This window comes from Strigops habroptila, chromosome Z (genome assembly GCF_004027225.2).
Source record: "Strigops habroptila isolate Jane chromosome Z, bStrHab1.2.pri, whole genome shotgun sequence".
Classification (NCBI taxonomy): Eukaryota; Metazoa; Chordata; class Aves; order Psittaciformes; family Psittacidae; genus Strigops; species Strigops habroptila.
This window is the reverse complement of record NC_044302.2, coordinates 68,508,924-68,522,148: the sequence shown is the minus strand read 5'-3', so window position 1 is coordinate 68,522,148 and position 13,225 is coordinate 68,508,924. Positions and strand designations below refer to the sequence as shown.

General features: G+C 39.5%; 1 protein-coding gene across 6 annotated transcripts in view; it reads right to left on the bottom strand.

Annotated features, from left to right (window-relative positions):
* Positions 1-13,225, bottom strand: part of FREM1 (FRAS1 related extracellular matrix 1) — a 71,432-nt gene that overhangs the window by 41,903 nt on the left and 16,304 nt on the right. For all 6 annotated transcript variants that reach the window (XR_003989193.1, XM_030470342.1, XM_030470343.1 and 3 more), the window contains exons 3-12: positions 10,317-10,411; positions 9,439-9,740; positions 8,726-8,922; positions 7,752-8,075; positions 6,539-6,647; positions 5,625-5,756; positions 3,358-3,702; positions 2,534-2,676; positions 1,755-1,951; positions 512-602 (exon numbers count right to left, since the gene is read on the bottom strand). Coding sequence is in view for 5 of the 6 variants with exons in the window: in XM_030470342.1 (XP_030326202.1) it covers positions 512-602; positions 1,755-1,951; positions 2,534-2,676; positions 3,358-3,702; positions 5,625-5,756; positions 6,539-6,647; positions 7,752-8,075; positions 8,726-8,922; positions 9,439-9,740; positions 10,317-10,411 (1,935 nt within the window). In the remaining variant the exon portion in view is untranslated. The remainder of the gene's footprint in view (positions 1-511; positions 603-1,754; positions 1,952-2,533; positions 2,677-3,357; positions 3,703-5,624; positions 5,757-6,538; positions 6,648-7,751; positions 8,076-8,725; positions 8,923-9,438; positions 9,741-10,316; positions 10,412-13,225) is intronic.

Here is a 13,225-nt window from a genome sequence, read left to right as displayed (position 1 = left end):
TGTAGGGTCAGAGCTCTCGCTATGGTACTGCAATGATCACCTTTATGCAACCTTATCAATACATCAGGATATAAACCAGGGCACTTCATTAGTATTCGTAAGACATCCATCAGACTAAATGGAAACGCAGCAACAGAATCCTGAAAGAGGCTGTTTCAGCCTGTACCACATCTACTGGTGGAGACACTGAGAATAAGCAGGAAACTCTCAAGGCCTCATTTTTTCTTGATCTTAACATCGTGCTAGATCCAAACACAGGCTACCCTAGGAAACTGCAGCCCCTGCTGGTTTCAGAAGAGCAATTGTGTTTACATGTTGCAAAACTGAATCATAACGGAAATGTCTTTTAAAAGATGGAATAGGATTATGAAAGTTTTGAGCTTTTTAAGCAGAGCTCGTGATAGTACTGCTTCTAATTTTTAATCTCTTCTCTTCCTGCCAAAAAGAAGCTGTATACTTGTAACTTTTAAATCTTTTAGAACAGGTTTTCGTGTCAGGTAACATAACAAACCTGAGCAAAGGACCGCAGTGCAAGAGCAGCAGGGTCCTTGACTAGCTTGGGGATGGTGTCCACCATAAACAGCTTCCCAGCATCTGAATGGCTGTACAAAAATATATATGTCACATCCTGGTTAGCAATACTGAAGAACAGGAAAAACAAGAGTCACATAGATCAGTCTTGCATTTCAAATTAACTTCCCACTCCAACTATATTCTATTTCTTTCTTCTGTCCTTGTTATTCATTTAAACATTATCACAGAAAACCGATCACAAGAAATGTGTATCAGGATGGTCATGAAAATTCATTACATACCTTTTAAGCAAGCTCTGGGTTTGCTACAGGCGTGTCTCTGTACACCCCAGACACCAATCACACCTCCTGAAAGTCTAGTCCATCACATTCTTATTACTTACAAACCTGCATTTACTTTTATGTAGAAAAATAAATTATATCATGCATCTTTAAACTTCTGAAATGAACCCATCTCCAAAAAGCCAGCTTTCCAACAGCAGTAACCAGCAAACTGGATAACCGTGTAGCTGTTTGACTGAATAGGGGAACAGCCTAAACATCCTTCTTCCCAGTTGCATACTGATCCTCTGTTACTTGAGGTCAAAATTGAAAGAGATGTTCTTCAGTTTGAACTATACAATGGCTGGATTTTAAACTTTTCTATTCAGCAAATTGTCACCAATGCTGTCACTAATTTCCACCTGCTGAAACAGCATCAGTGACATGTAAACAGCTACTACACCCATTCATCCCATACGCTCATTGCTTCCTTAACCAGTTCTGCTTCCATTCTGCTCCGTGGGACAAGGACCAGGAGTCCTTCACAGTGCCAGGGTGATAACACGATCCTAGAAAAAACTGTAGCACCTCATCTTCTCAGCCTGGGGCAGGCCCAGGTCAGTCCCATTCCATCAGTAATGTGGCTTGTGCTCAAGGCTGCACAGGATCCCATAGGGCAGTGTAAAATGCAAGTCCAACAAAAGGAGAGAAAATAATTTAGGTGCTTTCCTCCTTATTTCTTGCTAAACTACGGGCCTTTTTTAATTACTCCATGTATTATTCTGCTGCTTTCAGCTCTAGCTCACCCTTAATCATCTGCAGGGAGGTGCATCCATCTATTGCACTTTAAGTAAACAATTGAAGAACCTGACACACCTGAATGCTACTGCCACTGAGGCTGCTCCTCTTAGATAAGTCATTACCCAGTCCCACCTGAAAGGTATGGCAGGTCACACCTACCCGTGTGCGCAAGAGAAAAATGGGGAAGTGGTTATGGTGTATGTGAGTTCCCTGTCCTGCTCTTCCACATCTATGAAATGGAGATGTTTCTTAGTTAGGTGAGCAATCTCAGTCTCCTTAACAACCAGGTGACGGGTCACGCCTGGGGCTTCTTTGGGTAGCTGATTGTCCACAGGGATAATGTGCACCATCATCACCTGAAATCAGGGAGACAGTGGAGTCAACAGAGATTCATCTCAAGAAGAGATTGTCCAAGCAGTTGTTTACAAACATGCACACAGACAAGTAAGTGTATCACTGGAATATGACATACAGGATGTGGCTGTCATGCCAAATCATGAATACATGAGCAATGGAGATATACAACAGTTAAATGTAAAGCCTATAAACCTTAGCAGTTTCCATTTAAATTAAATCAAAGTTAAATTCAGTATGTTGGACTCCTGGGTGAGTCAGTTCTTCTCAGTTAACTTCAGGAGGACTGTTTTGTTTATTTGTACCATCTCCAGATCTAATCTGTTTTCAACATTTCATTTTACAGTGTAGGAAAAAGCCTTTGCAATGAACTTGTCTCTCTGTGGCCCAGCAGAAAGAATTACCCTATGGGAAGCAACAACAAGAGCTAGCTCTGAAGAACATTACTTATGGTGATGACTAGGGTAACAACAAACAGAAAAGATCCATACCAATTTGATTTTAAAGTCTGTCAGAAGGCATAAAATCATCATCCATTTGAAGGAAATATGTGGGACTCTGCCAAAAATGCTTCATTTTCATACCTGTGGATCTGAGAGATTCGGGGGGTCATGGCTATCACACAGCACAAACTCAAGGGAATCTTCAAATACTTCTCCTCCCAAGTGATGATAATAAATTATTCCATTAAATATATCCCTCTGAAGAAAACTGCTGACAGAATACCCTGTTGAATTGAAGACTATATCTTATATTGAACAGTGCATGATTTTAACAATTCATAAAAATTATCCATTAGCTGTGCAAGTAACTGGTGAAGCAAAATGTTCTTTTTCTTACTCTAACTAGGGCAAGTCCTTTATTGCATTATCTTCCACATTTCCTGAAGATCATCAACTTCTTTTTTATGTCGCTTAAAGATCATTCAAAAAATTATGCAACACAGCAAATTGGCCTAAAGCTCTATTCAGAGGACAAAAGAGAATTTGCAGAACAAGCAGCCTCTGCAGTCTAGCACAGGAATTTCTGAGTTCAGTTGAATGGAAGGAGAGCTTTCTTCCACTTTTAGCATCATTAGCATCACCTAATAGCGTTGAACTTGTCAGGGATCCTTGCAGATCAAATAACTCCTGACTAGCCCAACTTTTCTGGAGGAGAAAAGTACATCAGGGAAATAGACTGAAAATGGAAGAATTTTGGGATAAATTGTGTTCACAGGTATAGTTATCCTCGTGCTGAGACCGACATTAATTAATGATGGGTATTTACAAAGAAGTTCAAATTTTCCATTATTTGTCCTGAGCCAAAATAAATTGCCTAATTGTAACATTTAACGTAGTTAAAAAAAGCAGGGGGAAGGGGTGGGACAGACAAAGATAAGTATGCTATTGTGGATGTGTTTCATTACCTATCAGGTTTGGTCCTGGTTTCTTCATGATTTCTCCAGCCTGCGGTGGCTTGGTAATATTGAATAGTATGTAATCATCACTGGACTCCATGTCAGAAGCATGAAGCATAGAGCCCTGAATCAGGATCATCTGTCCCTCATGAACTTCTATGACCACATTGCTGATAAGAAATGGAGGGCTGTCATCTTTAGGGAGGATATTGATCGGAAACTTATGGCGAATACTGTGGGGGCCATCAAAAATCCTAAATACCACAAAGTCCTTAGTAGAATCACTGTCATCGTGATGGTAGTGAACAACCCCAGCCTGAATGTCAGAGACTGTGAACATGAATCCTTTCCCTCCTGTCAAAACAATGGAAGAAAACACATCAAAAATGTGCAGTTCAGCCCAGAGAAGAATCCTTCCAATATGAATGTTATTAAGAGAGAGAGAAAGAGAATGCATTTCTAACAAGAAGAATCAAATGTAACTTCTCCTACTGGAAACAAGATTGTAGAAGTTGGAATAGTTAATAAGAATGCAGACTTCGCAACTGTGGTAGCAAAGAAAATCCTCCAAACATCCACTGCACTAAAGCCAACCAAAGATATAAAGGATTTTTAACTGCAATTGTTACCACTTTAATTTCAACCTTTACTTTCTTATCAGAACATTTTACATGTACTTTAAGCATCAAAGAGAATATGCTTTATAATTACAGCTCAGCATTTCATTGCTGATTCTTGTTTCTTCTGTAGACTGAGGCTACTCTCTATAATAAGACAATTTTACACGTCTGCTTCTCTACACGTTATGTATACAGACAAATATTCAGGCAGGTTAAAGGTTTTGAGAATTGAAAGCTGATGCTAGAAGATATGATCTCCCCAGGGCCTCCAAGAAGAATATTCCTTTGCCTTCCATGCTGTGTAACATCAGCTGGGACACCCACCCACTCTCTGTGCTCCTTGCTTGAAAAGCGTGGACAAACTTTAGGATAGAGAAATAACTACCTCACCACCAGAAAAGATAGCATTACAGCAGGATGATCCTGCAGATCAGCAGTAGTTTCCTGAGACGAAACATACTTCTGGACAACTTCTGTTTCCATTAAATTCCAAATACCACCTTTCTTATTTTTTTAAATACTTGCTATATGTCTCTAGGCTATGCACTTTGCATTAATACATGTAACTACCAAAAAATCCAGCATTGACAGAGGCAGCATCTTTCTACCCTGCCAACAGCAGACTGACATTTTTAACCTAACCATTTTCCCAAAGAAAGCAGCACTATGCTGACTCATGAGATTTCAAAGCAAAATTACTAACGAATTAGAAGTCTAATTTAATTGCCACTTTTTGAAATAAACCTTAAAGCTTTCAGTAAATAGCAACAATATCCGTATGCTGTCTGTATTTGCCAGCAAATCAAAATCGCTCCTCATTCCTTAGCATCTTCAAGCAAAAATGTAAGAAGTTACAATACAGTGACTGCATTTTGCCTAGGTCATGCCTGCTCAATGATAGCATGCCTAATTTCTTTAAAATTTTAGCGTTGGGATGTAAATGTATGTTAAGAAAAAGTTTAAATACTGAATTTTTCAATACTTTTGTATTCTTGGGAAGCCGGTCAGCAGAGGGAGCAGAGCTCCCTGCCTGCCTGCCTGCAGCCGAAAGTGCCTCCTGCTTTCCTTCAGGCTGGTCTTGCTCTTTGCTCCGGAGGGGAAACCTGCAGAAGATGCATTCTCATGCCCCAGGTTTTCTTGTTTCCTTTGAGGAACCAAGAGCAATATATGGCCATGCTGGTGTTAGTCTGGTTTTTGCAGTGGCATCACAGCACTGTCTCAGGCATCCGTTCTCATTTAGCCTTGGTGAGACAGGTCAGCACCAGGCATGTTACTAGCTGCATTAGCTCACTGGGCAGAGCTCACCTCCAGTGGAGAAATTAAGAACCAATTTAATTTTCAAAGGAAAGTGGTGTGTAGGCAAAATGCCAGACTTGCATATATCTCCCATTTAATGATATGGACAGCACAAGTACACTATTTGCAAAAGTAAAGCAACTGGTTTTCTTTATGAGCTTGTGAATTTTTTTAATTTCTTACTGTACATCCAGGTATTTCCTTCTGTTCCTTTATTCTCTTGTAAATCTGACTCTTAGGCTGGCAGCCCTCAGTAGGAGTGACATAAAACAGACTCTATCAGCATCTTATTGACTGCCACATTATCATATCCAGTTGGACTAGAGAATGTTTCCAGGCCCTCAAGTTGAAACTATTTACCTCTCACCGTGAGCCGCCCATGCTGTAAGCCATCAACTGTGACCAAGCGAACATTCTGGATGTCATCGTTGTCTACAATTTGGAAGTGTTGCCATGTGATTGGTCGAGATTGTCCTTCCAAGAGGTTGAGACCTGCAAAGAACAGAGCTTTATTTCACCAAAGCATCTGCAACGTTCAAGGTGGGCAGCATCTAGTTAGAAGCATTCTAAAGGTATTTACAGTCAGGAAAAAAGGCATGTTTAAATCCATCTACATACCTACCTGTGACAGACATTTCAAGGCCAGCGTAAAACCTTGGTATCAGCTTTTATTATGGCATACTTGCCTTAGTCAATTGTCTTTAAAGATTTTTTTTCAGAGAAATAATGTATTCTGATTCCAAATGATCTGATAGACTAGTTAGGCACACTTCTGGATATTTGCACAAAATGGAGCACTGCTCTTGAAATCTCACAATGCCTGAAAACGGACACTGAGCTTCGTTAATGAGCTGGTGTATGAAAACATATGTTGATCTTCATGAAAGAGGACAGTATCTCTTCTTTTTACTCTGACAATCATTTCAGGCAGGGTTTCTCTGGGAGACATGAAGTTTCTTCTCTTCAGCTCCCTTCCTTTTCTATTGTGAGGAGACTACACTTACTCTGATGTTAACTTCAAGACTTGTTTGATCTTCTACCTTTGCCTTCTGAAGATTAAATATCAATGTACATTTCACCCTAGATGGGAAAGCCTGAAGCTGTTGTAACATGTTCCCCCCAAAATGGATAAAGGGAAAGAATAGATTTACACGCCATTAGTTTAATGGCCTTTAAGCTCCATGAGTAAATCTGAAGTTTAGAGCTTTGTCAAATGTCTGTGCCAAAACATTATAAATTCTGTAGCAAAATAAACTCAGGAAAAGAGATCTCACCTGTGTTCCATGAAACCCGAGGAGTGTTTGTATCTGTTGTTCTGATGGAAAGATGCACAGTGATCGGTAAACTCCTTTCAAAGTATAAGTCATGAACCTCAAACTCCACCTGTTGTGAAAACAGACAAACTATTTGTTGAAGAAAATGTCAAACTCTCGAATTGTCAAATTTTTGAACCTGCGGTCAAACCACACTGAAAGCAGAACAGAGAAGAGGCACTTAAGGAGCAGGTGGTTTGGTAGGATGGCTGATCCCCATACTAAGGAAACAGAAAGAAAGAAGGTTCCTGTGACAGCCAAGGTTAAAAAGAGACAATCTTTGTGAGGCTCATGTGCCAGTTACTGTTACTGTTCCTCTGCTTTTGAGTCCCCTCTTTCCCCAGCTTACCTTGCTCTGATTTTGTTTCTTTGTTGTCATTACTTTAGTAGCAACCATTTTATTTTTTTTTGTGATATTGCTTAACTATCTTATCAGATAGTTATAACTACCAGCATATTCACATACTCCTTTAACTCATTTATCTTCCTTTTATATCTCCTTTTGCTTATTTCTGAGAGTGCTGGCACACTGCTGAATTATACAAAATATCTACCAGTACTGGTTACTGAAAAAATGAAGTAACACTCTACACCTAGCAGCCAACATGGGAAACATAGAAGTGGTGCTCTTTTCACTCCCATAAAATGTAAATGTATTCCTATAGCCTTGGTCTCATAAATCAGCACTGTTTGTTTACTCACTTACTCCAGACCCCACAGATACCAGCCTGTGCTCATTGTTTGCATCATGTTCTCTGTGCTAATGACATGCTTTTATTACTCCCAGCAGAAGCTATTGGGAGCCCCTTTTTGTTATCCCTACACTGCTACTGCCACCGTAGGCAGGCTGTGAGATCAAATGGCAATCCTGACAGTTAGCTGGTCTGGCTATCATGGCTTCAAATATGTCACCTTTCCACAGGTCATAGAGATCAGTACTGTCACACAGGAATAAAAACTGTGTGGAAGTAGCACCACTGATCCTTCCAAAGGCTCTTGGTTGGATCTACAGGTATTGTTATTTCCCTATTCTCATTAAAAAACAAAACAAACAAACAAACAAACAAAAAAAAAAGCCAAAAAAAAAAAAAGAAGGAAGAACCAAAAAATCCTGGAATCCTACTTAGATATAACCCAGAAAATGCCTAAAAATGCCTATACACTACACTGTTACCTCGTAATTCCTCCTTTCTGTATGGCTAACATTTGGAGGCTGATAAGCAATGAGCATGTCACTGAGATCTTTCCACGTGAAGGAGCCAACAGGTTTTGTGTGGTCAGATAGATGAGTGATGAAGCCCCGTGGAGGTGGCTTGGTAATATTGAATACAAGCAGAGACTTTGGAGTTTCATTGTCTTCGACATCGACAGTAGTGGTTGTTATTGTGGTTAAAATAAATTGGTCCACTTCCAGGATGAACTTTGCTATTGGGGCAGCTTTGGGTGTTTGATTGGGAACAGCACCTTTAACCTGAACAGGAAGCCATGCATACTCAGTCTACAAAAGAAAAAAATTAGTCAAACAAAAGGACGAAGTGAAACAAACAAAATACATTAAATTTGCATTACGCTCATGTAGCTAATTGGGGTAATTGTTAAAGCAATAATTATTTTTAAAAGAAAAAAAATGAAACATTTTAATGAGAAAATTCCTAAAGTAAATATTTAGGCCTCAGGAAAAGGTCTTCCAGGTTCATAAATCTTACTTGTGTCTTTAATTTTGGGCTGAAACAACTTGCTTAATTTGATGTGAGTATAATGGATAACTTTACTTGACAGAAAGATGCATGAGTCATTAATGATTATTAACTGAATATGTTCATACAGCTCTTAACTTACTATATGTATTGAATTCAGTGCAGATCATTCTGTATAAAAAGGTGGAATTATGCCAGAATTAATTCTGCTCTCAGGCTAAATGACTTATGCCTGCCAGTAAATAACCAGAGATGTTTCTCTGTACCCATAGTGGTCCAGGCCCTGAGGGATGGAGATGATGCATTTCATTTGCCCAGCTCGCAACAATGTAAGAACTGAAAAAACTTTCAGGCTCACTATCTCTCTTCAAATGTGAAAAGGAGTAACAAACTTTAATGTTTTGAAAGCCAGGAGGACAATCAGACGTTGTGAGGTTGTCTGAAAGTTTACCTTGTGCAGAGTTTTGCTCCTGCTGTCTGTAAGATCCAACCTCACGGGAATATAATCGGTGTCAGGTGAGGGAGGGTTAAGGTGCCGATATCGAATCCCCATCCTCAGAAATTCTTCACAGCTCATTTTTGTATTCTGAATGACTCCCAGTCCCAGTGTGCAACTCCCATTTCTGCACTGCTGGCTCAGGCTGTTCTCTGTAACCCAATGGAAGCGGAAGCGGAAGCAAAAGCAAAACAGTTACCAGAGCAGGAACTAATATGGGAAGCCTGTCCCTATAGCTAAACTAACCCTGATAAAAAGCCGGTGATGAGAATTAGGGCTCCTTTCCTGACTTAACTTTTCCTATAGGATTTTGTTTTCAACTGACATCTTCAAGCTCCAGCCTCCCCTGGTCTCTTGGGTAGGTGCTGCCTCCAAAAACTCCCTGTGCTGTTTCTATCAAGTCTCAGCACTCCCAAAGCGTCACATTGGCCCACGTGTCTAGGATCCAAAACCAGATTCCAGTTGGGAACTACTAACCCAGATCTGTGGTCTGTGTTGTGCCCCACACAAACTTCATGGCCCTTTCGGTTTATACGATAGCTCAAGCTGTTCATTAAACTGCACATGACCCACCCTTACCCAGCATGTCTGAAGCAACCCACTGCTGCAAACTTAATGTGCTGGGTCTCTTTGAACCCGCTAATATGAACAACTAAAGCACATCATACTATGGCCAGGGAAGAAGCTCTGTGGCTGATCTCCACGGAGCTGCTCTTGCTGCTCTTCCCCAGCGATGAGCTGCCCATGAGCAGGCAGGTGGGTTTCCGAAGAGACTATGGAAATGGTGCAATCCAGATTTATCTTCCTGTCATAGTCAAAAGTGAGGATGTTCTTGTCAATCGCCCTGGACAGACCATAGTACTCAGGGACCTCCAGGGCATGGGCACGCATTTTGATGATGTTACAGTCTGGCTCAAGTAACTGCACACGAAGGGTGAATGTCTCTACAAACGTTTCGGTTTCTGTAAACCTGAAGGTGATAGAAGGAAATGAATTATGCTTCATCCCGTCTTCTGTCACTCTGTGAATTTGGTGTTGACCTCACCTTGTAAACTGAATTACGTTACCCACTTTCTCTCATGTGCCCTCAAACCCCAGATCACCAGAGACCATGAGGTGCCAGACCCTGCTGCCGACATCCTCATACTCGTAAAAAGGATGTCTGTGTGAAGCAAGAGGTTGGTTGCTGCATATATGCAAGGGTCTGTGTCACTATCAGCAGGACAAGACAGAACTTACAATGCTCTGAAAGTTCTGTTGTCACTTTCAATAATGAAAAGAAAAATCTCTGTTTTTCTGTAATAAGCAATACATAATATCTATTAATATTACCAAACATATTATTTGAATGTATCTGAAATACACTGTGAGAAATGTTTCTGTAAACAGCTGGTCGTTTGTAGACTAATGATGCTGCTACTGGATCTAAGTAGATACAACAAGTACAGCAGAGCATGCTTTTACCGTGAAAAGTGAACTGCTTGCTCTTCCCAAAGGCAGCTGTGCTCCTGGTAACAGTGAATTGTGATCTCCCACCACTGCTTACCTGTACAGCCTGAGCATGACTGCATCTTCATCTAAAATTGGACAGCCATTGTGGGTGTATCTGACTTCATTAGGAAGGAAGTGACAATCAAAAACCTGTGAAGGAGAAAGAATAGACAAATACAGCACTGTCAAGGATGCTAACTTCACAGCTTCCATTTCACCTCTCTCCAACTGTCAGAAATGCATCAGACTAAGGAAATTTTTAATCTGTAGTTTATGAATAGGTATTCACCCATTCTGTGGTCTCCCAGTGAGAGTCAGAGTAACCACTTTAACATGGGGCTGCTGGCACTCTGCAATTAGAAAAGGAATGGGCATATAAATGTGTTTGTTGCAGGCTGCCGAGTCCCTCCTCCAGTGCAACCACTAGTTTGAGCTCACACATGGATGCAGTTGTATTCAGTAGTACAACTTCAGTGGATCTGAAAAGGCAGCAAATTCCTACAGCTTACTGTTAGACTTATTAGCTTTTAAAGTTGCTCGTGGCAGTAGCTTGATTAGATAGTAAATCCTGCTTTATGGCCGGTACCGTTGGACTACAAAAGTATTATCTGGTGATGTTTCTCTGTTGGAAACCTTGCTAGCTCAGATTTGTTACATTTTTTTGGAATAATGACTTTGTACTGGTAGCCTTTTACCAGATCAGATGTCATCTCCATGCCATACCAACATCCAGCCCCAATGTCAGTGTAATCCCACAGCATAAAAGCAAGCAGAATTTCTATACTCTGCCCACCACCTAATTCAGAAAAGGCTAAGAGACATACCTGATACAGGCCAAATTTACAAAGCTGTCTGGACACCGTTTAGCCATCTAAACCAGACACTTCTTTCAGTCTAGTTGTTTTATTTAATGGTTTGTTGACTTGCACAAGTAAGTCAATGAGTAAAAATGCCTTTCCCAAATGGAAAAAAGATTGCTTTAGAGAGTTCTGACACACCATTCTTTGGAGAAAGGATTTGGATTCTGGGGCACATAATTTTCATGTCCACACACACCAGTTTGCAAGTCTGGCAAATTACAGTTCCCAGGTAGGTATATTTCTTTATAGAACTTTAACAGCTGAAAGCTCCTCGCATTGATAAAACCATGTCTATGTTATCCTTGTGATAACAGGGAACCCCTACATAGCCCATGCGTAGATGGAGTATACACATATTTTATATCTATAGTGAGACAGGGAATATTCTTGTCAGCAAGAAGGCAGAAAATAATTGCATTTCCTGAGTGTCTCACTGTGAAACTAAATGTGTTCTTTATGGGCAGTATTCATATATGATTCTAAGGACATCTATGGACTAAAGTAAAATTTGTTCAGTATTCAGTAACAGACATAATGAGGCCATTACTAACACAGATTAATATAAATATACTGCTGACTGACAAACCAATTTTTGTTTTGTGTTGTTTTTCAGAAAGAAGAGGTCATTTCTTACTGCCAGTCATTGCTTAAAATGCACCAAAAGAATCATGAGGTTGAAGTGCCTGGCTTGAATTACCTACATCTCCCCAGCCAATTTGGAGGGTGGTGAAATGGCAGGGGGATTTTAGTTAGGTTCTGAAATGTTGACTGGAGGTGCAGTGCATAGAGGAATTCTTCGGATGTTCTGACTTTCAGTGTAAAAATAAAGTAATACTTTAATTTCTCATTAAATTAAATACTTTAATTAGTTAATGTATAGTTAACTGAAGCACATCATGACCGCTTTGTGGATTTACACTAAAGTGTATAAGACCTAGTGACCTCTGTTTCTTTCCAGCAATTACACAGAATTAGAGCTTGTGTCTTTCTATAATGGAAAAATAACTGGAGTTGATCAGCTTCCATTATTACTGGCTGGTCCACTTCCTTTGAAGTTATTCTCAGCTGCTCAAACTATGTGGTAATGGTTTTATACTCCTAGTGATTTTAAAATGTATTGCCTGCTTTTAACTTTTATCAAGAAACACACTGTACAAAGTCTTTCTTTTTTTAAGAAGTGATGAATTAGTTGATTATCATATCCATATACACAGATTTACCACTCTTCCTACTGGCTAAAATAATCTTGGAATAATCTATAATATAGGGTGTTACGGAAAGTATGATTGATTGTATTTGTTTGGACTGCTTAGAAAGGAAGGACAGGAACAGTTTGTGGAAATCAAAATTGCTCTCATATGATGAAGGTTTTGACAATATTGTGGCTGTTCTGTTGTGTATTATTTTCAAATGTCACAGAAATATGTTACTTTTCAGTGTTTAACAAACAACAAAATTGTCTTGTTCTTACTTAACGTCTCTTCTTTCTTAGTACAAGCTAACATAAAAGAAGGTAACACTCAAGTAATTAATTAGGTAGCCATAAGTGATATCTTACAAAAAAAAAAAGAAAGAAAATTAAAAGAAGTAGTTAGGTGGTGTGTAAGCCTAAAGAAAAAAAAAAAGTACGCTATATACAAAAGTCACTCATATTATAGCTTCCAGGAGTTTAGTGTTTTACTGAAGATGAGATTCTTCACTCATGTAAATCAGTATAGAGCCCTCAAAGTCAATAGGGTTTTGGTGACATGTAGGTCTGGTGTGGACCTGACAATGAGATACTGTTGAGATGATGTTCATGTCAGAGGGGACTGCCTACAGCAGAGGAGATGGTTTATGATATCAAAGAATTAATTTCTTTCTTTCTAAAATATTATTAGTTCCACCTCTTAATTGATAATAAGGAGATGGAAAATCAAGGACCTTTCCACAAAAGTCTGCTACCACTGACTGACAGTCATTTTATATATATATAAGACAAAATCTGCTTTGCAAGAAGAAACATCTGTTTTATGTTTTCTAATGTGTTTTCCTTTTATATGAACAGGCAACTCTAATTGTCTATAAATTCACTGGGTAAGACAAAGGGTTTCTAAATCTTTTC